The 23,463-nt window shown below is 62.9% G+C and overlaps 1 protein-coding gene across 5 annotated transcripts in view; it reads left to right on the forward strand.

Moving 5' to 3' along the window:
- The window catches only part of DCTN1 (dynactin subunit 1), a 132,299-nt gene that overhangs the window by 53,294 nt on the left and 55,542 nt on the right, over positions 1-23,463 (forward strand). For all 5 annotated transcript variants that reach the window (XM_089777695.1, XM_089777696.1, XM_089777697.1 and 2 more), the window contains one exon: positions 6,221-6,252. In XM_089777695.1, the coding sequence (XP_089633821.1) occupies positions 6,221-6,252 (32 nt within the window). The remainder of the gene's footprint in view (positions 1-6,220; positions 6,253-23,463) is intronic.

The raw sequence follows: 23,463 nt of genomic DNA on the forward strand, positions 1-23,463 counted from the left end.
AGGGAAGAAGCAAGGGGCTTAGACTCAGCAAGGGAGGTTTAGGTTGGACAGTAGGAAAAGGTTCCTACCTGTCGGGGGGTCAAACACTGGAGTCAGTTGCCGGGGAGGTTGTGGAATCTCCATCCCTGGAGACATGGAAGAGCAAGTGGGACAGACACTGCCAGGGCTGGGCTATCTCGGTGGCCCTGACCTTTCATGGCTGCCGGGCGCCCGGGGGCGGGGCCACTCACGCGCAGGGCGCCCGGGGGTGGGGCTGCTCACGTGCTGTGTGCCTGGGGGCAGGGCTGCCCACGCGCCATGCGCCCGGGGCTGGCACTGCACATGTGCTGCGTGCCCGGGGGCGGGGCCAGCCCAGACATGGCGCCCACGGGCACTGCGTTGGGGACCACTGGTCTAGCTGGTGCTTGGTCCCCGCTGTGGGGGCAGGGGACTCGCGAGTCCCTCCCAGCTCTAGGATTCCCCTTGTCCCTGTGTGGTGAGTCTGCCAGCCCTTCCTTTCTGAACGCTCAGGCTTTCCCACTGCCTCCATCTCTGCTGCAGACTTCTTGAGATGGGACCAGCACTGAACCTTGTTGCCGGGGAGAGTCCGCGGCTGCGTTGTACTTCCAGCCTCGTCCCAATGCCCTGTCTGCCGGGCGCCCGCAGCCCCTCCGGCTCTCCCTCTGCGCCCGGTGGCCAGCACCGCAGCGAGCTCCCCGTGCACCACTGCGCTGGGCCCTGCTGAATCCCCTTGTCGGAGGCTGGTGGAGTGGGAGTTGGCTCCGAATGGGGGTGCTCCGAGCGTGTAGCCGTGGCGGGTGGAGATGCTAGGCCAGGAGGGTAGCGGGAGCTGGGAGGGGTCTGATCTGCTTGCTCAAAGGGATGAGCCGTGGAGGTGGTGGATGGAGGGGCCAAAGCACCCGGTCGGCATGGCTGACTGTGCCCTTCGGAGACACGGTACAGACACGCCAAGACTGGCTCCCAGCCAGGGTGTTTCCATAGAAACAGCAGCGCCTGCCGCAGTCTCGGGTCCCATCAGTCCAGCTCAGGGAGTAAAGCTGTAGGAGGCCCAGTGCGTCTTTGATTGATGAGCTGCCTCGCTAGTGTCTGGGGGATGTGGGCGGGGGAGGGCGCTCCCCCAGTGAGTGCTGCCGGAGCTGTAAGCCACAAGAGCAGAGCAGCGACGGCCAGGAACGGAGCCAAGGGTGCAATGTACCCAAGCAAGTCGCCGCCCTCCGGACACACCCCTCCGCCCTCAGACCAAGGCGGTGCGCTACACACGCGCATCTGGGCGTTGGAATGGCCTTGCTCACCCCTACACTGCAGCTGTCTCTGGGGTGGAGCGCAGCCGCTGTGTGACTGGGCTAAAACACTTTGGGAGAGGAGGTGGCCGAAATACTGAATCCAAGTGCAAGTGCCAGGGCCCTGTAAGCAGCATTGGATTTTAGCCCGGACGCTGGCATTTGCACCTGCCCATTTGAATGCCAGGACCCTGCCTGTCAGAGCTGGTGAGGGGCCGGTTTGCCGTTTGCCAGAGGAAGCAGCCAATAAGCTGCCGGCAGCCCCTCGTCTCTGTCAGAACGGGGCAGAGCACTGGCCACAGCGCAGTCACCGTACGGCGCCGGGGCGAGGAGGGAAGTGAAACCCCCCGGGACTGGCTGCTGACGCTGCATTGACCGCTTGCTCTCTAAAGGAGCAGGCAGTGGATGGCCCCCACGCCGCAGGCAGGGCTGCTCCAGTCCAGCTGCTCCCCCTCCGCCCGGTGCAGGGGCTCTTGGCAGCCCATGTTGTGACGTAGTGGGGGTACTTGCTGGGCTGTGGTGACCCCTGCTGTCTGGAGCAAGACCCAGCAGGGAAAACCTCGCTAGGCCAAGGTAATGCCAAACTTGTTGAGCCAGGGGCCAGACACCCCCCATGGAGAGGAACAAAGGAAGGTGGATGCTGCCCTGGCTGGGGGGCAGGGCTGGAAGTTGGTTAGTTGGTTGCTGGCTGTCGGAGAGCATGGAGGAGACAGCCTAGGGGAAGGGGCTGGAGTTTAGGGGCCCAGTCTCCCCCATCTCAAGGGGGCCTGAGGCATCCTAGCCCAGCTCAGTGACCAGATTCCATCTGTGCTGTGCTGTATCCTGGAGAGGCAATAAACTTCCTCTATTCCACCGGCTGGTGCAGTCTGTTTGTGCCATTTCGGGGTGCAGGAGACGGAGGACCCCCAACACGCCGTCACACTGGTGTTTGAAGTGGGATCCACTGCACCCCGTGGATGAAGCTCCCAGCGGCGAGCGACAAGGCGCAGTAGAAGCAAGAGCCCTGGAGCCAGGCGTGCTGGAGATAGAGCGAAGCGGTTCCTGGGAATCGTGGGGCGCTGCAGCACTAGACTGGTGAGTCTGCACCGAGGGGCCCAGCGGGCAGATGGCCTACGCCCGACTCTTGAAGGCAGAGCTGGTGGGGCTGTGCAGAGAGAGGGGCTTCCCTGTGCAGAAAGCAACCAAGGCCCAGCTGATTGCCCAGCTAGAAGAGAACGACCAGCCACAGGGCCAGGATCTTGTCCCCAGGGGAAGCAGCCAGACCCCCCCTGAGAGTGTGTCAGGCTCAGAGAGGGGGAGGAGTGCTGGAACGCACCGGAGAGATGAGACAGCTTCCCCCAGGAGGCCTGCAAGCTGCGGCCCATCTAGGGCAGAGGCCAGCCCAGCGGAGCTGCGGCGGCTGGAGATCCAGCTGCGGATCAAGGAATTGGAAGTAGAGGACCGAGAGAAGGAGCGCCAAGATCGAGAGAGGCAGCGACAGCATGAGCTGGCCATGGCAGAGCGGAGAACCGGCGGGGCACCGGCTGCGCCAAGTGCGGATGGGCCCCAAGGTCCCAGGACTGCCAGGTGCTTGGAGAGGCTCACGGTGGCCCAATTGAAGGACGTGGGCGACATAGACGGGTTCCTCAGCTCCTTTGAGAGGGCCTGTGGGCTGCAAGAGGTCCCCCCAGCTGACTGGCTACAGGAGCTCGTCCCCGCACTGAACCAGGAGGCGGACGGAGTGCTCAGTCAGCTGGAGGACCTACAGCCAGGGGATTACAACCGAGTCAAGGAGGCCCTGCTGCACAAGTTCGGGCAAACCACCGAGATGTACAGGAAGAAGTTCCGGGGGGTACAGAAAGGGCCACGGGAGACCTATGTGGATCTGGTCTCCCGCCTGGCGCAATACTGCCGCAAGTGGGTGTCTGGAGTCGGAGCCCAGACCGCAGAGGAGCTGCTCAAGCTGGTCATGATGGAGCAGTTCTATGAAGTGTGCCCACCCAAACTGAGGCTGTGGCTCAAGGACCGGAGACCAGAGAACACCCAGGAGGCCGGGAGACTGGCGGATGAGTTCACGGAGAGCCGGTCCGGGTGTGAACGGGAGTCCCGGAGAGAAAGGGAATCGCGCAGAGACCGGATCTCAGCTGAGCGGTGGAGGGAGTCAACTACGGGGCGAGACCAAGGAACAGGTCGTCTGCGCCCCAGAGAACCAGCCAGGGCCTGGACAGAGACAGCCCAAAGCCTAACTTGCCATCGCTGTGGGCAAAAAGGCCACAAGAGGGCTCAGTGCACCAGGTCCCAGGACCGCGGACTTTCCAGGGTTAACTGGCTGGGGCGGGAGGAAGGGCAGGCTGCCCCAGAGGCAGGGGCTGGCAGGCAAACCTCAGCTCAGAGAGAGGGGAAGGATGCTCAGTGCACCTCCCCTGGGAGGTCTGATTCTCAGGAGGCGGATTTCTCCGTGTACCGGGTGGGGGCAGGGCGGCCCCTGCGGAGTGAGTGCCTCATACCCCTGGAGGTGGATGGTAGGAAGGTGACGGGCTTCTGGGACACGGGGGCGGAGGTGACTCTGGCCCGATCCGACATAGTGGCCCCGGAGCGGATACTACCCCACACCCAGCTGACCCTGAAGGGCATAGACGGGTCCCCGTTTAAGGTGCCTGTAGCCAGGGTGCATCTGAAATGGGGGGCCAAGGAGGGCCTCAAGGAAGTGGGGGTGCACCCGCACTTGCCCACCGAGGTGCTGATGGGGAATGACCTAGAGGAGTGGCCCCATGAATCCCAGCGGGCTCTAGTCACTACCCGGAGCCAGAGCCAGCGGGGGGCTGACAACCTGGGTCCAGGGAAGGACTCCAGGCAGCGTCCTCAGGGTCCCATCCCAGTGGACACGGGGTCCAGCCAGGCTGGGACTCCGGACCTAGGCAAAGGTGGGGAACAGGTCCCGATCCCTGCCTCAGCAGCTGAATTCCAGGCTGAGGTGCAGGCAGACCCCTCCTTGCAGAGGCTGAGGGACCAGGCTGGCCTCCGTGCAGCTCGGCCCCGGGGGAGAGGTGGCCAGGGGAGATTCCTGCGGGGGCGTGGACTCCTGTTCCGTGAATGGCTTCCCCCCAGGAAGGCGAGGCATGGGGGGTCCAGCGGCAGCTGGTCGTCCCCCGAAAGTATCGCCTCAAGCTGCTGTATTTGGCCCACGATGTCCCCGTTGGGGGCCACCGGGGGATCCGGAGCACCCGGCTGCGGCTGCTCCAGCACTTCTATTGGCCGGGAATCTTTACAGCCGTGCAGCGGTACTGCCGGTCCTGTGACTCCTGCCAGAGGGGCGGGAAGGCCCAAGACAGGAGGAAAGCAGCTTGGGGGTCTCTACCCCAGATAGACCCTCTGGGCTTGTTGAGAGAGTTATGGGAGGGGAAGACCTCCCTGGATGGAGCTTCGGGGGTGGAAGCCGCCCTGGCTGTCCAGAGAAGGCTCACTGGGCTCATGGCCCCGGCCCGAGAGACCCTGGCCAGAGATCAAGGCCAGCGGAAGGGTGGGTGTGACCCCCGAGGACAGGCCTGGGCCAGTCGCCCTGGAGTGGGGTGGCGAGTGGACGGAGGAAAGCCAATTCATGTGGGGCCTTGCCACGGCCGGCCCGAGTCAAGGGGAGCACCCATGGCCCCAGGGCGGGTTCCCACGCAGAGGACCCGAACTTCCCTAGGTCATGAGCGGAGTGACCCTGCTCAGTTCGCTCTCGGAGGGGGGAGAACTGTGACGTAGTGGGGGTACTTGCTGGGCTGTGGTGACCCCTGCTGTCTGGAGCAAGACCCAGCAGGGAAAACCTCGCTAGGCAGAGGTAATGCCAAACTTGTTGAACCAGTGGCCAGACACCCCCCATGGAGAGGAACAAAGGAAGGTGGATGCTGCCCTGGCTGGGGGCAGGGCTGGAAGTTGGTTAGTTGGTTGCTGGCTGTCGGAGAGCATGGAGGAGAGCCTAGGGAAAGGGGCTGGAGTTTAGGGGCCCAGTCTCCCTCATCTCAAGGGGGCCTGAGGCAGCCTAGCCCAGCTCTGTGACCAGATTCCATCTGTGCTGGGCTGTATCCTGGAGAGGCAATAAACTTCCTCTATTCCACCGGCTGGTGCAGTCTGTTTGTGCCATTTCGGGGTGCAGGAGACGGAGGACCCCCAACGCGCCGTCACACATGTAATGTCCCTGGTAGGGGCAAGCCTGACAAGATGAGCCCCAGGCTCCCCCCACGCTGCGTGCTCGGGAACCTAGATCTGTGCAGTTGCACCGGGCGAGTGCGGTGCAGCGAGCGCTCTCCCGCGGGGTCGGCAGGCATTGGCTGCTGGCCAGAGGGGAGAAACGCCCTGCAAGTGCGGAGGTGCCCTCGAGAGCCGCTCAGAGGCAAGACCCTGTCTCCGCGCACTTCACCCGTAGCTGGCTGACTGGTGCCCCCGGCAGCCTGGGGAGAATCCCCCTGGCTAGCGGCGGCAGCGTATTTTGGTTACGGGCCGCTCTTGTATGGCGATAGAATCGCCTTTGGCTACTGGCGGGAATCTGACCGCTGAAGACGGCCAATAACCGTCTGTGCTTGCAGGCCCCTAGAAGGGGGCTTTGTAGGCTGGAGATGATCCAAAGTGCTGGGAAGTCGTGTTCGCCTGGCCAGAGGAGCGGGCAGACGCGTGGGCCTGCCCCTCTGTTCTGAAGTGGTCGATACTCCCCGTGCACTGCACCTGCTGCCCCAGACACGGCCACCTCCTTCGGCACGTGCATTGCAACGTGGCCGCTCCCTGCCCGGAGCCACGGCTGGGGACTTCAGCCAGCTGAGCCTTGGCACTGAGGGTGCCAGGGTGTGAGCCGGGGGTGGCTGCTGCCCTGCTGGTAGGTGCTGGGAGCTGCGCTTTGGATCCTCTCCAGCCGCGAGAGGGTGAGGGCTGCGTGGGACGTGTGACGAGACTCACGGGTCTTTGTTTTTCTGCCTTCTTTCCAGAGTCGTTGGAAGCTGCCAAAGCCAGCAAACTGGTGAGTACTTCAGCTGGAGCGCCTGCCGCCGCTGCCGAGGGCTGGCTTTGGGAGGGGAGGGTCTGCGCGCACTCCTCTGCTGAATCCACTTCCCGAGCGTAGCAGTGCTCCGGCGGCCGCCTCTCCCGGCTGGAGCAGGGCCAGCTCCGGGCAAGGGGAGCCCCCAAACACAGTGGCCTGGGAGGCAGGCCCGAGCTTTTGTCAGTGGGGTTACAGCTCCGTGGGGCCAGCCCTGGGCTCCAGGGATCCCTCCTGGACAGCGGGCAGCCTGTCCCGTCGAACGGTCCCAGTGTCGTACCCCGCGGCGACGCCTCCTGCGCACTGCCTGTGGCCCTTGCCTGTGCCCCGTGGTCCGGAGGGCTCTCTGCCTTCTCAGCTGCCTGCCAGGCTGCAAGACGCCCACCGACGCCAGCGAGGGCAGGTCCCCGGGCGCCTGTTTCCACCCGCAGTGTAGGCTGGGCCCTGCCCGCTGAGACTGCCCTGCTCTCGCCTCCTTGGGAGCTGCCCCTGTGCAACGGGGCATCCTTTGTGCTGCCGGCCCGGCGTTGCCAGGAGCGGGCAAGCTGTGCGTGGAGCTTGCTGGCGGGCTCAAAGGCTCAGACACTTAGACTGGGGCTTGCTTTAGGGCGTCCGGTTACCGTTCCGGCTGCCCCCTGCCCCCTGTCTGCGCGTGGCAAGCCTGTGCCCAGCCCCCGCCAGCCTGGCCCCATGTTGACATCCACGCCTAAGCGAAGGAGCCAGAGCTCTGTCCCTCCCCCCCCCCCCCCCCCCGGTCTAAGGTAGTGCCTTTGGTGGGGGCCACTCCAGGGTTTGGTCAGTGGGTAAGGGAGGGGGCTGGGTGCAGAAGGGAGTGTGGGGGTGGGGCAGAGTGCAGGGGCGGGGCAGAGAGGGAGTGTGGGGGAAGCAGAGGGTTGTCCTGGGTAGGGGAGAGGATTGTGGCCTGGAGGGAGTGTAGGCCGAGGTGCAGAGGATTTGGGTGGTGACCGGGTAGCTGGGGGAGGGGTAGCATGGGGTGCCAGAGGCAGCTCCTGGCCAGCAGCCCTGCAGGACCTGAGACAGGCTCCCTGCCTGCCACAGTCCCAGGCTGCTCAGAACGGCTGGCTGCTCCCTGCCCTGGGTGTTGGGGGAGGGGAGGCTTCGCGCACTGCCCCCACCCCTCAGCAATGTTTCTCTGCTCCTATCGACCTGAAACTACCCCAGTGGAGTAGAGAGATTTTGTGGGGGGCAAAGCACCCCCCGCCAGTGCCTGGAACAGAGAGCCCCTGGGAGCAGCCAGCTGCTTAAAGCAGTGTGGGGCTGCTCTGTGCCTGAGGGTCCCGGTGGGGTGGCTTGCGGGCTGGGTCGGGCCAGGGAGGCATATGTGGCCCCCCGCATGCACGGAGCCGTGGCCCGTTCCTTCCATGCTGTGGGGCCGAGGGCCCGATGGGCACAGGACACGCGTCCCTCCAACGCACGTGAGTTCACCTGAGCATTGGGTCCCCGGCATTGCTGCTGGGCCTGAGGCCGCTCGGCACGCCGGTGCCCCGCGCTGCAAGGGGTGGGGTCCTACAGGCAGGCCGTGTGCGCGCTGCCCCCGCCCTCTGGCCAGCGGCTGCCATCGGAAGGGCGCTGCACGTCTCTTGCGAAGCCGGTTCCCTTCTCCTCGTGCGACGGCCCTTCCCTGGGCCAGGCCAGCCGAGCTGCCACTCGAGGGCTTCACAGCCAGTCTGCAGCAGCCCCAGCCCCTTTGGGGCCACTGTGCTTGCAGCCCCTGGGCGTGTCCGCGAAGCCCGTCCCGTCCGCTGCGCTGCTGCCCTTCCTCCCAGCCCTGGGCTGAGCGCGGTGCGCAGCACGCTCACTGTGCACCACCTGCCCGTCAGTGGAGGGAGCGTCCGGTGAGAACAAGCCAGGCCTGTGCGGAGCAGCGTGGGCGAACGCCACCCCCGCTAGCACGCTGTGGTCCGTGGCCTGCTAGCCCCGCCGGCCTGCTAGCCCGTGGGAGTGGCCTCGCCTGGTGGGAGTGTCCACGCAGCAGGCAGGCATGTTGTCAGTGCGGATTCCTTAGGAATCACAGGAGCGGTCTCTGAGCCGTGGCTCTGCTGTGCCACGGCATCTCTGGCAGCGCCAAGACCAGCACGCTGTTCTCCCCGCGAGCACGGCGCCTCCCCTTCTCTGCTCCGCCACCTTCCTTCAGCCCTCCCCCTTTCCTGGCGAGCGTGGGCCAGAGCGCGCAGTGAGGTTCTGGCTCGGGGAGGCAGGGTGGGGCCGGGAGGAAGGGGGTTTCCCGGCGCCCCCGAGGTTCTGGCTCGGGGAGGCAGGGTGGGGCCGGGAGGAAGGGGGTTTCCTGGCGCCCCCGAGGTTCTGGCTTGGGGAGGCAGGGTGGGGCCGGGAGGAAGGGGGTTTTCTGGCGCCCCCGAGGTTCTGGCTTGGGGAGGCAGGGTGGGGCCGGGAGGAAGGGGGTTTCCCGGCGCCCCCGAGGTTCTGGCTTGGGGAGGCAGGGTGGGGCCGGGAGGAAGGGGGTTTCCCGGCGCCCCCGAGGTTCTGGCTCGGGGAGGCAGGGTGGGGCCGGGAGGAAGGGGGTTTCCTGGGCGAAGAGGGGACTCGAGGCCGTTTCACAAAGGGGGTGAAATGTTCCGAGTGGGAAGGGTCCGTTCACGCCGGCTCTCTGCAGGGCAAGGCCACGCCTGGCTCGCCGCCCGCCCGCCCGCCCGCCTGCGGCGCTCAGCCCCTGCAGCTCCTCTCCGCAGGGACGGGTTTGCTTCAAGCGAGCGCTGTTTCTGCAGCGGGGCTGGCACGCGGCCAGTGAGTGGGGCTAGCTGCTCTGCTTTCGGTTCCGACCCTGCCTTAGTCCACATTCACTCTGCGGAGACAGGCCGGCTCGCTGACCCCGTGTGACTCGGCAGATCCCCCGCCTCTCTGCCTGGCTTAACACATCTCGGCGTGGTACTTCCTGCCGAATGCATCTGACAGCCGCTCCCGGCCCGTGGCAGCCTGCTCGTGGCTTGAGGCCAGCCTGAGGCACTGCCCCTCCGAGCGAGGAGCTGCATGGAGCAGCGTTCGGCCACTCGAGGGAGGGAAGGAAGGTGCGGCCATGCCCCACGTGCCCGGGCAGGACAAGCACTTTGGCTTTCCGTCCTGTGGGGACTCCTTTTGCCCCCCTCGAGTTGCATGGCCAGCCATGCCTGTGAGGCGGCTCCTTGGGCCCCCCAGACAGAGCGCAGGGATAACGGAGCCCTCCCCTTGCTCTGTGAAGAGCTTACAGACAGCTGCTTCCATCCAAGGCTCCTGTGTCTTCTCTCCACTACGCCGGAGCCGGTGTCCCGGGGGGAAGGCAGAGTGAGAAGGGTTAACACCTGCACCCCGCCCCCGGGAGCACGGGGCCGGCTGTTAACAGAAGCCAGGACCTCTGGTTCCAGGGGCAGTCGCTGGGAGAGGTGCTCCCGCAGTAAGTGTGGCCTCCAACGCCGGCTTGGGGCTTGCTGTGGAGAGTCCCCAAGGAGCGGGAATGCTGTTTCCCTCCAAACCACTCCATGTGAGCTGTGAGCCAGCGCGGCAGTGGCCGGGTGTTCGCACGCGGGGGTGGCCCAGGTAACCAGGCCTGCCCACGGGCAGCGCAGGCAAAGAGGGCACTTGCCTGTGCCCTTCAATCGCTGCCAGAACACCACTTCAGCTCCTAGGGCTGCCTGGGGGGGAGTGGGGGAATGCCACGTGGGGCGCTCCGGGCGGCTCTCAGGGCTGCCTGGGGGGGAGTGGGGGAATGCCACGTGGGGCGCTCCGGGCGGCTCTCAGGGCTGCCTGGGGGGGAGTGGGGGAATGCCACGTGGGGCGCTCCGGGCGGCTCTCAGGGCTGCCTGGGGGAGCAGGGGTGCTGCGTGGCACGCTCCGGGCGGCTCTCAGGGCTGCCTGGGGGGGAGGGGGGTGCTGCGTGGCGTGCTCTGGGCGGCTCTCAGGGCTGCCTGGGGGGGGGGTTCAGCACAGTGCACTCTAGGCAGCACTGGAGGGTGGGGCATTGCAATCCAGGTGGTGCTGAGGCCCCTTCCACCTGAGGGCGCCCCCTTTCCAGGAGCATGGAACCGGCTCCCCCCACTTGCCAGGGGCCGGGTGCGGCTGCCAGCTGCCCGGCAGCAAGCACAGGGAAGGAGATGGCTCCGATGTGTCTGTGCGGGGGCGGGTTTCCTGGGAGTGTTCTCCCCACGGCTCTCAGCTCATCCAGGGCTAAATGCTGCTAATCCGGGACTGCGTCAGGGTAATCCAGCCACTTAGACATGGGGGAGGGGCAGGGGGCAGGGGAGCTCAGGACAGAGGGTGGGGAGTGCAGGAATCTGGCGGGGGGGAGAGCTTAGGGCAGGGGGTGGAAGGCTCAGGGCAGGCGATGGGGTAGTGCAGTCTGGGGAGGGATGTAGGCGGGGGGCTCAGGGTAGGAGTGAGGGCAGGGAGGGGGCTTCGCGGGATTGCTCATGTGTGCGCGCAGCGTGCAGGCATCGTTGGAAGTTTGTCCCTCAGCAGTACCCGTAGGGCCGGCGGGGAGCCCCCTGGAGTGGCGCTGGTATAATGGTGCATATATACCCCTGCTGGCCCCGCCCCACTCGGTCCAGCTCCTACTTGGGTTGCTTTCCTTGCTCTCCATTGTTATCAGCGTCTTCTGTTACGCGCCTGCAATTTAGTTAAAGGTTTCTTTGTTAGCACTTCCATGGCAGGGCATGCCTGGCCCGCAAGGCTTTAAGCCCTGTAGGAAGTGCACTGAGCCTATGCCCTGCAGTGACCCGCACTCCGTGTTTGCAGTGCCTGGGGGAGTCACATCACAGCCCTGGGGAAGATCTGCAAAGCCTTTAAGCCCAGGACTAAGCGGGAACGGGAATCGCAGCTTAAGGCTATCCTGGTGGAGGCAGCGCTCCGTCCGGCACCGGCATCGGCGCCGGGACCCAGTAGTGCACCAGCCTCGGTGCGGGACAGCTCTGTGCACCGGGCCTCCCCAGCGCCGCGTAGAGCTAGACGTTGCTCCTAGTCGCCGGCTCTGTTCAGGAAGAAGTGGCCCGACGGGTCGGTCCCCCTCCATGCACTCTCCAGTGGGGCATGTGGTGCCGGCCAGTCCTCAGCCCGGGCCTCCCAGGTCAGGCGATTACCCTTCTCGCTGGGAGGATGTCAGCCCCCCGGAGGACTTCCCAGACCCTTCCGCCCCGGAGGCGCTGGAGGCTGCTACAGGTCTCATTGACTCGTCACCCTCCCCTCCGCCAGTTCCGGCATCCTTCAGATGGCACGGGGACACCCGGCAGCACTCTCCCTTGAGGGCGATCCGGGAGACGGCCCCCGACCTGCGAAGCCACGTACTGCCCACAGCACCGCAGACACTCAAGTGGCAATAACGCCGGCACCGGGCCCAGTGCCAACAATAACACCAACTCCGGCACCGGAGGCGGTGCTGTTACTCCACCCGGCCCCCCTCCTGGGCCCCGGCACCTACTCCAATTGGGGGCCTCACCTCACCCATGCCACCTCCTCCACCCCGACACCGTGGTAAACCAGAGGCCATGGCCCGGCACTCCACAGAACAAACAACTTCGGCACCGCCACGGTCAGCCTCAGAATACTCATCTGACTCTGATGCGGAATCGGCATGGTCGTCAAGGGGCACCAGTCCCGGCGTTGATCCTCGTCACAGCGGTACCAACAGCAGTGGGTCCAGCTGCTGCAACAGACGTGGCCTCCCCAGCCGTCTGGGCAATGGCCTTTTTGGACACCCTGGGCTTATCAGAGCCAAGGTGCCGACCCTCCCAGACCAGCCTCAGTCACCTCAGGGCCACGAGTTCCACCGTCGGCGACCCCCTTAACCCAGTTCCCCACCTGGACTCGCTCACTGCCTCCAGGACAGTTGTCCCCAGGCCCGGGGCGGGGGGGTGGGGAGACAGCTCCAGTGAGCCCTGCTCCTCCTCCCCACTCTTTATCCACCTCAGATGGCGCGGGCCAAACGGATGCCCAGGCGAGTGGCCTGGCGAAGGGGTCATCGTCCTCATCCCTGGACAAGACATTGGCCAATTCCGCGCCTTCTATGCCCTCCGCGGACGCCAGGGCTCATCAAGACCTTCTCTGCCGTCTGGCCCAGAGCCTGGGCATCCAGGCAGATAAGATCCCGGAGGACTCGGACCCAACCGTGGACATTCTGCACGCCGACACCCCCTCTAGAGTGGCGTTACCACTTAACAAAATGGTCGCCAGGATTTCGGCGACCGTGTGGCAAACACCAGCGTCCATCCCGCCAACAGACAAGCGTGCAGAGCGCAGGTACTTGGTCCCGCAAGAGGGGAACGAGCACCTCTTTTCTCACCCTCCCCCGGTTCTCTTGTCGTCCAGGCAGTCAACCAGAGGGAGAGGCAGGGACAACCTGCGGCCACCCCGGAGAACAGGGAGGCCAAAAAGTCCGACTTACTGGGTAGGAAGGTCTATGCTTCCGGGGGCATGCAGTACCGGATTGCGAGCCAGCAGGTCCTCCTCTCTAGCTATGCCTATAATACCCGGGTGTCAGTGGGCAAATTTGCCGATATGCTCCCCGGGGACTCCCGAGCAGAGTACAAGGCGCGCCAAGAAGAGGGAGGAGCCATTTCTCGAGCGGCACTACAGGCAGGGCTCGATGTGGCCGATGCGGCGTCCTACGCTGCAGTTCGTGGCTCCAAGGGTCGGGTGCCGCCGGAGGTCCAGAACACCCTGCAGGACCTCCCCTTCAAGGGCAACTCACTCTTTTCAGAGCAAACTGCCCAACAGCTCCATGGTCTGAAGGACACAAGGGCCTGCATACACCTGCCAGCCAGAGGCGTTCGTATACCAACAGGAACGCCCCAAGAATGCCCCCGCAGAACCCCCGCCCTGCCTTCTCCCGCCGCAGGGGTAACAGACGCTATTCCCGTCTCGCCCAGGACTCGAACCAGGGGCCTAACAACAAGCCCCCCGGCCCCTTACGGGGGTTTGATGGGACCCTCGAGGGCTCCTTACCAGTCTCCCCATTGCCCTTCCAAGACTGTTTATCTTGCTTCCTCCAGGCCTGGCGGTCGATTACGTCGGAGCACTGGGTCCCGGAGATAGTGGGTACGGGATACGTTATTCCTTTCCATTCGACCCCGCCTTCCCACTCCCCTACCCCGTCCCTTTTCAGGGACCCCTCTCACGAACCTCTGCTATGGGAAGAGGTGAACCATCTCCTCTCACTAGGGCTGGTGGAACGTGTTCCCTCCGAGTTCGGGAACAGGGGCTTTTACTTCCGTTACTTCCTGGTCCCAAAAGCGAAAGGGGGCTTCCGCCCCATCTTGGACCTCAGAGCCCTAAACCTCTTCATTGTCAAAACAAGATTAAAAATGGTCACTCTGGCGTCCATCATCCCCTCCCTAGCTCCCGGAGACTGGTACCCTGCCCTCGCTTTAAAAGACGCCTATTTCCATGTTTCGATCGCCCCCTTCCACTGAAAGTTCCTCTGATTTGTCATAGGCCAGGACCACTACCAATTCACGACTGTCCCCTTTGGTGTCTCCACGGCCCCCCGAGTCTTCACCAAATGCATGGCGGTGGTGCTGCTGAACTCAGGAAGCGGGGAGTCCAAGTGTTCCCGTATCTGGACGATTGGCTCCTAAGAGGGGGGTCAGAAACCCGAGTGAAAGACCATATCACAGTCTGCAGACTTTCAGGAACTTTGCCTTCTTCTAAACCTGGACAAATCCACTTTGACTCGCACCCAGTCAATAGAGTTCGTGGGTGCTACCCTGGACTCTCGCTCCCAGAGAGCCTTCCTGCCCAGTTCCAGGTTCCTCACGCTGCAGTCGGTGGTCCGGTCACTCCAGTGTTTCCCGATGACTATCGCCCGGGCTTGCATGCGCTTGCTGGGCCTCATGGCCGCCTGCACGTATGGAGTGCAACACGCCAGGCTGCGCATGTGCCCGTTTCAGATGTGGTTGGCACAGGTTCACTACCTGACCATTCATTCATGGGACAGTGATATCCGTCCCCGCGCTGGTCCTCCTTGCGCTGGGGTGGTGGACCCGCCAAGTGGAGGTCTGTGCAGGGGTTCCGTTCTCCCGACCGGTCCCGTCCATCCGACTGGTCACAGATGCATCGGATGCAGGCTGGGGAGCACACCTGGGAGAGTGCACACCCAGGGTACGTGGTCTCCCCAGAAACTTCCCTGCATATCAGTGTCAGGGAACTCAGGGCGGTCCGTTTGGCCTTGCGGTTTTCCTTCCCCGTTTAAGGGGCAAGTCTGTGCTCATCTGTGGGACAACACGCCAGCGGTGGCATAGGTAAAGAGGCAGGGCGGAGCCCGCTCACCCCGGCTGTGCTTGGAAACAGTCCGCCTGTGGAGCTCTGCATCGGGGCAGACATCCACCCGAGGGCCTCGTCTCTCCCAGGCTCCCAGAACGGCCTAGTGGACACGCTGAGCAGGTCGTTTGCAAGCCGCAAGCGGTCGCTGCATTGGGACGTTGCCCAGTCCATTTCCTGAGTTGGGGGGTTTCCCCACCTGGACGTGTTTGCCACGGGGCAGAATGCAAAATGCCCCCGCTACTGGGACGGGGGCGGGGCTCTCTGGGGGACGCTGTCCTCCTCCACTGGCCACAGGCTCTGCTGTGCGCCTTCCTGCCCCTTCCGTTCCTGCACAGGGTCCTGCTGTAAGTGCAGAAGTTCAGGCGTCGCTGATCCGAATCGCCCCAGCGTGGCCCAGGCAGCCCCTTGTCGATCTCTCCTGCGAGCTGATATCGCAGGACTCGGGCAGCTTCACCACCCAGACCTACAGTCCCTCCACCTGATGGCATGGAAGCTCCGTGGCTAATGGCAGCGGAGCTCCAGTGCTCCCAGGAGGTCTTACTGGGTAGCCACGTGCCTGGCGAAGTGGAAGTGGTTCTCTTGTTGGGCGTCCCACAAAGGGGTGCACCCAAGGTGGGGGCCAGTCCCTCTGGTCCTTGATTACCTGCTGGAACTCAGACTCCACCTTTCCTCCTCCTCTGTTTCGGCCTTCCACCCAGGGGAGGGGAAACGCTGTTCACCAGCCCAGTGGTCAGTAGGTTCCTGACAGGCATGGACAGACCCTACCCGCATGTCCATGAACCTGTCCCCCAGTGTGATCTGAACCTGGTCCTGTCCAAACTCATGGGGGCCCCGTTGGAGCCGCCAGCCACCTGCTCTCTCCTCCACCTGTCCTACAAGGTATCCCTCTTAGCGGCCCTCCCCTCCGCGGGACGGGCGTCTGAGCACCGGGCGCTGACATCGGATCCCCCTTGCACGGTATTCTTTAAAGACGAAGTTCGTCTCCGACCCCACCCAGCCTTCCTGCCGAAGGTTCCATACCGCTCAGGGCATCTTCCTGCCGGTTTTCTACCCAACGCCCCATGCGTCTGGGAAAGAACAGGCTTTCCACACTGGATGTACGTAGGGCATTAGCCTTTTCTTTGGCCAGGACCACACCATTCCGAAAATCACCTCCACTTCTCGTAGCCATCGGAACGCATGAGAGGCCAGCCCGTATCCGCACAACGGAGCGCCTCGTGGATAGCCGCCTGCATCCGGGAATGCTGCTCCCTGGCGGGCACACTCCACGAGGGCGGTGGCGGCATCTACCGCTTTCGCAGCGCAGGTTCCCATCCTGGACACCCGTGGGGCGGCCACGTGCTCCTCAGTCCATGTGTTTGCTAACCACTACGCCCTGCACCCCCAGGCCAGGGGTAGGGTGGTCCTTAACTCCTGTGTAGTCTCCTCGGCCGGCCCGCCGCCTGCTTAGGTTCTGCTGGGGAGTCACTGTGTTGGAATGCACGTGAGCAGTCACTGAGAACGGTCACTGACCTCTTCGAGATGTGGTGCTCATGTCCGTTCCAAATCCCCTCCCACCGCCCTCATCCGGGAATACGCCGGTAAGCAGGCACTGAGTGGGGAGGGGCTACGCACCCTGGTACCAGCGCCACTCCAGGGGCTCCCTGCTGGCCCTACGGGTACTGCTGAGGGACAAACTTCTGACGGCACCTGCACGCTGGACGCTGCACGCACACACCTCTGTTGGAATGCACATGAGCCGTCCCTCGAAGAGTCACCGTTACGAGGTAAGTAACGGTTCTGTACCAGGGCTGCCCATGCTAGCAAGGGTGGTGCTGCTCTGGTGGTGGCTGTGCTACCCGGCCAGTGGCTTGTCCTGGGGGACCAGGAGGGGCTGAACCCGGCTTCCAGCACCCCCCTGCAGCTGCCCCGAGGGGGGTTGCGGGGAGTGTCTCTGTGTCCCCGGTCCGCAGGTGACACTGTGGGAAGTTCCGTCCCAGTGGGCACTTGGCAGCATCGCTCGCCTCTTTCGCGTGCCTTACAGAAACAAGTCCATTTCCTGGCCCCGCAGTCCTGGGACCCCCCCTCTGCCCGGCGTGGGCGGCAGCCTCGATACTGCCCGTGGGGAAACCAGTGATCCGAGTCCCGCTCCCCTCCCCCTGGGTGTAATGGGGGTGGGTGGGTTACCGCCTGCCCGCACCTAAGCCCCTTGCCTCTGACTGGACACTGTGCTGGGCAGAGGCCCAAAGGAGTAGCAGGGGTAGTGCTGGGCTTTCCCACCCCGCAGGCCTGAGTAGATGGCTGCACCGGGCAAGTTAGAATATGAACACGATTGCCAGGCTGATCTCAGGCTTCTGGGGCACACGCAGAGACTGAGAACCCTGGAAACCAAACGATACCCAGCTTTAGAGCTTGCTGCCCTTCACAGGGGAGGGTGGGACCCACAGCATTAGGGTTTGTTTTTTACAGGTGGGGAAACTGAGGCACGAAAGGGCAGTGACTTGCCCAGGGTACCTGCGGCTGGGAATAGAGTCCAGTCCAGCCCTTTCTCCACTAGGCTCCACTACCTCCCAGTTAACTAGCCAGTGAAGAGCAGCCCTAGGCCTTTCAGAATGCTCTTTGCTGGCACCCCAGGAGCAAAAGCCGGCTTGCAGCCGCTCCGAGAGAACCCCAAAGCCTCGAGGCAGTTACCTGCTCCGTGCCGGCAGGACGTGGCACGGTTGCCGATTGTGCATAGTGTTGAGTGTGGCTGCCGCGGAGCAGCGGGGGAAGCTCTGGGCCCTCGGATCGGCCCCCTCCAGCCGGGCGGAGGGGTGACGTCTGTTGTCCTGCGGCGCAGACGCTAACTTCTAACCTTTGTCCCCTCCTCATGCAGCGCGGAGCGAAGCCGAAAAAGGTGGTGCATTTTGTTTGCAATTAATCAGTGCTTGGCAGAGCCTCCTGGCCGCATGAAACGCCCCAGTACATCTCGGCTCATTGTCACTCATTGCTGCTGTGTCCTCCATTGTATGGTCGCATGCTCGCTCATTGCATGTCCTCCCCCCGCCAGCGCCTCGGCTGCCCCAGCTTGCTTACCAGACCAGACAACTGCTCCGGGGCGGGTGTCCTGTGCCACTCTGCAGCCTTGGAGGCTCTCTGCTGGCTCTTTGCCGCATCAGGGCCACGCCCGCTGTCGCGCTGGGTGTGAGTTAACGATCTGCACTTCGTATTCCTGGGGCACGGATTGAAGTTCTCCATCGCTTGAGAACCCGCAGGCCCAACACGAGGATTCTTCATCCCCTCACTAGACGCGTGCCCCTTGGCTTGCACGTTCTGCCTCGTGTCCGCCCAGCTCTGGTAATGGAAATCTCCCGTGCGTGCGAATTTCTAACGCGCCGCCAAGGTGCCCGGAGCTGTACACGATAGGCGCAGGCAGGCTGGCTTCCCCGTAGCATTCCCTGTCTCCAGGGCGGGATGAGAAGGCCACCATTGCGTGGGTGGCTGTGGGGCGTTGTTGTAGGGCGGGGTGGCTGCGCATCGACGTGTAACAGTTGTGAAGGGAAGTGGGCTGGCCCGGGAATAGTGTGTGCCAGGTATCAGAAACAGACAAACGGAATCCATGTGTCAAAAGGGGCAGAGAGTCCGTTTGGAAGCAGGTAGCGCCGGCTGCTCCCCCCTTTGCCAGACGAATAGTGTAACGAGGCTGTTCTTCTCGAGGACTCTCCTCTCGAGCCACCTCCCCGCCCCCGCCAGCCGCATGGGCACGAAGGCCAGACAGTCCCTGCACCTGCGCGGGTGCTTCAGAAGGAAGTGGCTGGCTTGCCTTCGCACTGCTTAGCAGGTTGGGCTGGGGTGTTGGAGCATTGGCAAGGGAAGCCTTTAGATCTCCCGCCGCCCAGACACCACGGCGATGGGCCCCAGAAATGCCAGCGAGAGTAAGAGCGGTAGTGCGACAGTTCCTGCGGGCGAGCCCTTGCCGGCTGCCAGTGCCTGGCCCGTCCAGTGGAAATGTTTTGGCTCTGGTGGGCGGTGTTCACCAGACTGTGCCCCTGGGAGTTCGGCGTTCTGGGGATCCCGAGAGAGGCTGGGACCCGCCTGCGTCCAGTCTGCAATCTCCGGGTGTCTGAGCGCACTGCCCTGCCGGCTCCCTGCAGGCCGCTGCCCCGGCTCCATGGCAGGACCCGTGCCGGTGGGCACTGCTTTCTTTCCAGGTCTCTGTACTTGGCTGTGAAGATTGCAGCTGGATTGTGCTGGTGGCGGGTGGGGGGTTTAATCGTCTGTCAGACGGGACCCAGCACTTTCCTCGCTGATGGCGTGGGACTGACCTGGGCTGGGCACAATCAGAAAGCTTGTCAGCCTTGCGCTTGTGGCCCTGGGGGCCGTTCCAGGACTCCCGGTTCCCTGGGTAAAAACAGGGCCTAAGGAGAAGTGACGCTATTTGTAGGCAAACCGCCTCAGTGAGATGGGCAGCTCTCGGCAGAGCATGGTGTGTGCTGGCCTTCGATCGGCTTAGAGCCGTTTCCTCCTGCTCCTTGGGACGGCAGCTGGCCCCCACTCGGAGATTGCACTTGGGCCAGTGTGAGGGAGCAAACCAGCCAGCTTCTCCCGCTCTGTGCCTGCCACCTGGATCCGGGCGCTCAGCAGGGCGGGCAGGTGCTGCCTCTCCATGACCAGTCGCTCCCTCTGGCCTACGGGGAGTCAGCTGGCCCCTCACAGGGCTCCCAGGTGCTCGAGGACCAGGACAGCTGCGGTTCCCCAGGGCATCTCGAACTTGTGCTGCACCTTCAGGCTGGGTTCCCTTCGGGCTGCTGACTTGGTGTGGGGCAGCCAGCTCCCGCTGGCCCCCAAGGTCCCCACGGCTCGTGCCATCCGGCATCCGTCCCGCCAGCCGCTGACTTGGCCCTTGCTGTGTGTGCACAGCGGCCAGCTGGCGTGAGCCTGGCCCTGGGCGCCAGGGGGAGCGAGAGAGCTGGGGGAGGCCGGCAGAGTGGCCGTTCTCTCCCGGTTTGGCACGGCGTGCTGTGCACAGACCGAGGGGCTGGCTTGGAGCTACATGGTGCATTGAGCTGACAGTTACACCCTGCAGCACACCGGCTGACCGAGGCAGCCCGAGCAGCGGGCTCCGAGCTGGAGAGAGGCAGCAGGTGTGCAGGGCAATGGGCTGTCTGAAGCTGAACCCAAGCGTTCCTGGTCCAGTGGCCACCTGCGACCCTTGGCGGGAGCATGGCTGCCTCGTGCTCCGTCCGCTTCACACGCCGGCTTTGGTTCCGCGCACGCGGCTGGGAGGAGTCTCCGGGTGTGTCTGCCTGTAGCAGCAGGCGTCACTTTGTTCCTGCTTGGAGCCTCGCTCGGCCACCTCTGCGGGCGGAACCTGCCGCAGCCGCATCCCGTGGCCTGGAGGAGCAGCCCCGGCGGGCACAGCCAGCGGCACGACAGCCAGGGCTCGGGTCTCTGTGTTCTCAGCCCAAGCACAGAAACCTTTAGCATGTCCCAGGCCTGCCCAGCTGCTGCCGCTTCGTCCATCTCCCCACAGCCTGGCCTCTCTGTTTCCCCCTCGGGCGGCCGTGGGCAGGAGTGCTCCGCCCTTGTGCGGGGTTGGCTGCAGGTCGGCTTCTGGATGGTGCGAGTTTGGTTTGGCACCCGCCGGGCTTCGAAATGAAGGCCGAATGCCATGCTCCATCTGAAGCGCCCACGGCCGTTTTCCTGAGCCTTTCCTCCCTTGCCCTGGACCGGCGAGGTCTGCGTGTAGGCTGGCTGAGGGCAGCCTTGCCAGGGCGGGCGGGACTGGCCGCTTAGCACCTAAGGAAGGCGCGCTGGCACCCTGCAGCGACTTGGCAGCGGGAGGGTGACTCCATATTCCACAGGGAGAGGACTGCTGGCCCAAGAGGAGCAGTGGGTGTTGGGACAAGCCGGCTGTTGCGAGTGTGTAACGGTGTTGTCCTAGCGCTGTCCCGGCACCGACTCCTTCCTTCGACTCCGAGAGAGCCTGGCTCCTCCAGGCGGGTCTGTGTCTGGCCTTAGGCGTCCCCTCTCGCTTCTGTGACCGTAACATCTGGGACCCTGTGTGTGACGGGCCAGGTCTGGGCACTGCTGAGGGCGTCTGCTCAGGGCGAATTGCTCAAAACCAGGGCTCCTTACAGCCCCGGACTGGAGACCTTCCCAAACAGGCCACACGTCAGTCCCACAGAGCGCTTCAGCTGCCTGTCTGGCCAGCCAGAAGCCTCGCAAGCAAAAGCCCTTGGACACTCCAGCTACGTCCACGCCCCAGATGGCCCCAGGCCTGCCCACAAGTGAGGGGTTTTAAAACCCAATCTCACTTTCCCCAAACAAGTTCTGCCCAGTTCCAAGAAACCAGCCACAGATCCCTGGTCAATTTACCCTCTGGATCTTACCCACAAATCTCGCTGAGCCAATCCTTTAGCATCGAACATCTAAAGGTTTATTATCACAAGAATGAAAAGCCTGAGAGTGAGGTTGTTAAAGTATCGTACATTACATGCATCGAATCGCCCAGTCCTCGATGCAGGCTCTAGCAGAGATGTTACAGCTGCTGGCTTTTAAAAGTCCTTGGTGCACATCCTGTGTCAGGATGGGGCCACAGTTCTTTCTGGCTCGTCAATCCCTGCAACCCTGCATCTGGGATGAAGAGCTGAGCTAAGCACCAAGATGGAGTCGGCCACGTGGCCTATTTCTATCCCCTCCTGGCTTCCTCCAAGCGGGAGAGAGTCACGTGGCCAGGGGTGTCTTTGGCCTCCAGAGGTCCATTGTTCCCTGGAGCTTTGCTCATTAGCACGTCCATGGGCAAACATTCCCAGCCCATTGCTCTGCCTCAGAGAATCTTTCAGTATCAACACAGAGTCCATGTTTATAACTCCACACACAGACATCATACAGGTATCTGAAGAGCAGGTACAGAATCCGTAGACAATAAGCTTTTGTTTGACACCTCCATGGCCCCCTTTGTACAAACTTTTGGGGCAAACACCCCCCCCATGGGTGCAGCAGTAACGTGACAGTTCCCCCTTGTGTCCAGACCCCCTCCCCCAATCCCGTCACTTCCCTCCCCCTCCCCAAGACCTGGCACCCCCAGCTTTTACCGACACCCTCCCTTGTTCATGCTCCCTCCACCTTGCCAGACCCCCTGCTCCCAGCCTGCTTCTGCACCTTGCCTCCCTCCCAGATCCGGCACCCCATCCTTATCCTACGTGCTGGCAGCCCTGTCTCCCGCACCCTACCCCTCCTTTTTGTTCCTCCCCCAGAGTCTAAGGGGGTCCATAAAATCCACTAACTCCAGAACCCCAGAAAAGTCAGTCTGGTCTATGGGCAGCCCTGAACCTCTGGCCCCACTCCCCTCCCCTTCCCCGTGAGGCTGGGCCACAGAGGAGGGCGGCGTCTCAGTTGGGACCACATGAGTGAGCGTTGGGGGGCTTTGGAGGAGTTTTTGGGCTTCTCACTTGTGTGGTGCCAACTGGTTTATTTGTGCGCTGGTGACCCCGACCCAAAAAGGGTTCCCTGCCCCCGCCATGCCATAACGAAAACATCGAAACCTCGTGTGTGTGTGGGGGGGGGGGAGGGGGGCATAATATTTTATTTTATTTAAAATGAAGTTTATTAAACTAACATGAGTTAAAACATTTAATCTGTTTCATAATTTAAATTAAACGGTTCTCGCTGGCTGCAGCTGGTTCCAAAAACAAGGGCACTGTACCCAGCAGCACAGTTCTCAACCCCGCCCCTTCCGCCCGAGGCCCCGCCCCTTCCGGGTCGGCCTGCGGCCACTTCCAAAATTTGCAGTGACCCCCGCCCGGGGGGCTAGCCCATCCCTGGCAGGTGTCTGTCCAACCTGCTCTTCAGTATCTCCAGGGACGGAGATTCCACAACCCCCGCTCCCCCCGGCAACTTATGCCACTGTCCCACCCCCCTACTGTCCAACCCAAACCTCCCCTGCTGCAGTTTAAGCCCCTTGCTCCTTGCCCTGTCTTTAGAGGCCAAAGGGAACAAGTTTTCTCCCTCCTCGTGACACCCTTTTAGTACTTGCTAGCTGCTCTCATGTCCTCTCTGTCGTCTCCTTTCCAAGCTAAACCAGCCCGGTTCCTTCAGCCTCCCTCTGAGCTCCTGTTCTCTAGGCCCTTCTGTGACGGACCGGGCCGTGTCTGGGCACAGCTTAGGGCGTCCGCTCAGGGCGAATTGCTCAAATCCGGGGCTCTTTACAGTCCCCCTGACTGGCGACCTCTCCAAACAGGCCACAAACCAGTCCCACAGAGCGCTTCAGCAGCCTGCCTGAAGCCTCCCGAGCAAAACCCCTCCGACACCCCAGCAATATCCGTGCCCCAGATGGCCCCGGGCCTATACACAGGTGGGGGGTCCTAGCACCCAATCCCACCTACCCCGAACAAGTCCTGTCCGGTTCCAAGAAACCAGCCACAGATCCCTGGTCAATTTACCCTCTGGATCTTACCCACAAATCACGCTGGGCCAATCCTTTAGAATCTAAAACTAAAGGTTTATTAACACAAGAAAGAAAAGCATGAGAGTAAGGTTATTAAAGTACAGTACGTTACATGCACCGAATCTCCCAGTTCTCGATGCAGGCTCTAGCAGAGGTGTTGCAGCTGCTGGTTAAAAGTCCTTATTGCACATCCTACGATCAGGATGGGTTCACAGGTCTTCCGGGCTCTTCAATCCCTGCAGTGCTGCCTCTGGGATGAAGTGCTGAGCTGAGAACAAAATGGCATCGACCACATGGCCTCTTTATACTCCTTCCTGGCCTCTTCTTGTATGCAGCAAGTCACCTGGTCAGAGGCCAATCTCTATGTTCCCTGCTGGCTGCCCTCAGGTGACAAACCCCATTCTTTGGGTGTGTCCATAGCCTATTGAGAGTCATTGTTCCACAGGGCTTTGCTACTCAGCCTGTCCATAGCCATGCTTAACCACATTCACAGAAATATTCAGCTTCCACACAGATTACAGATT

Source organism: Pelodiscus sinensis, chromosome 4 (genome assembly GCF_052426305.1).
Source record: "Pelodiscus sinensis isolate ZL-2025 chromosome 4, ASM5242630v1, whole genome shotgun sequence".
Lineage (NCBI taxonomy): Eukaryota > Metazoa > Chordata > Testudines > Trionychidae > Pelodiscus > Pelodiscus sinensis.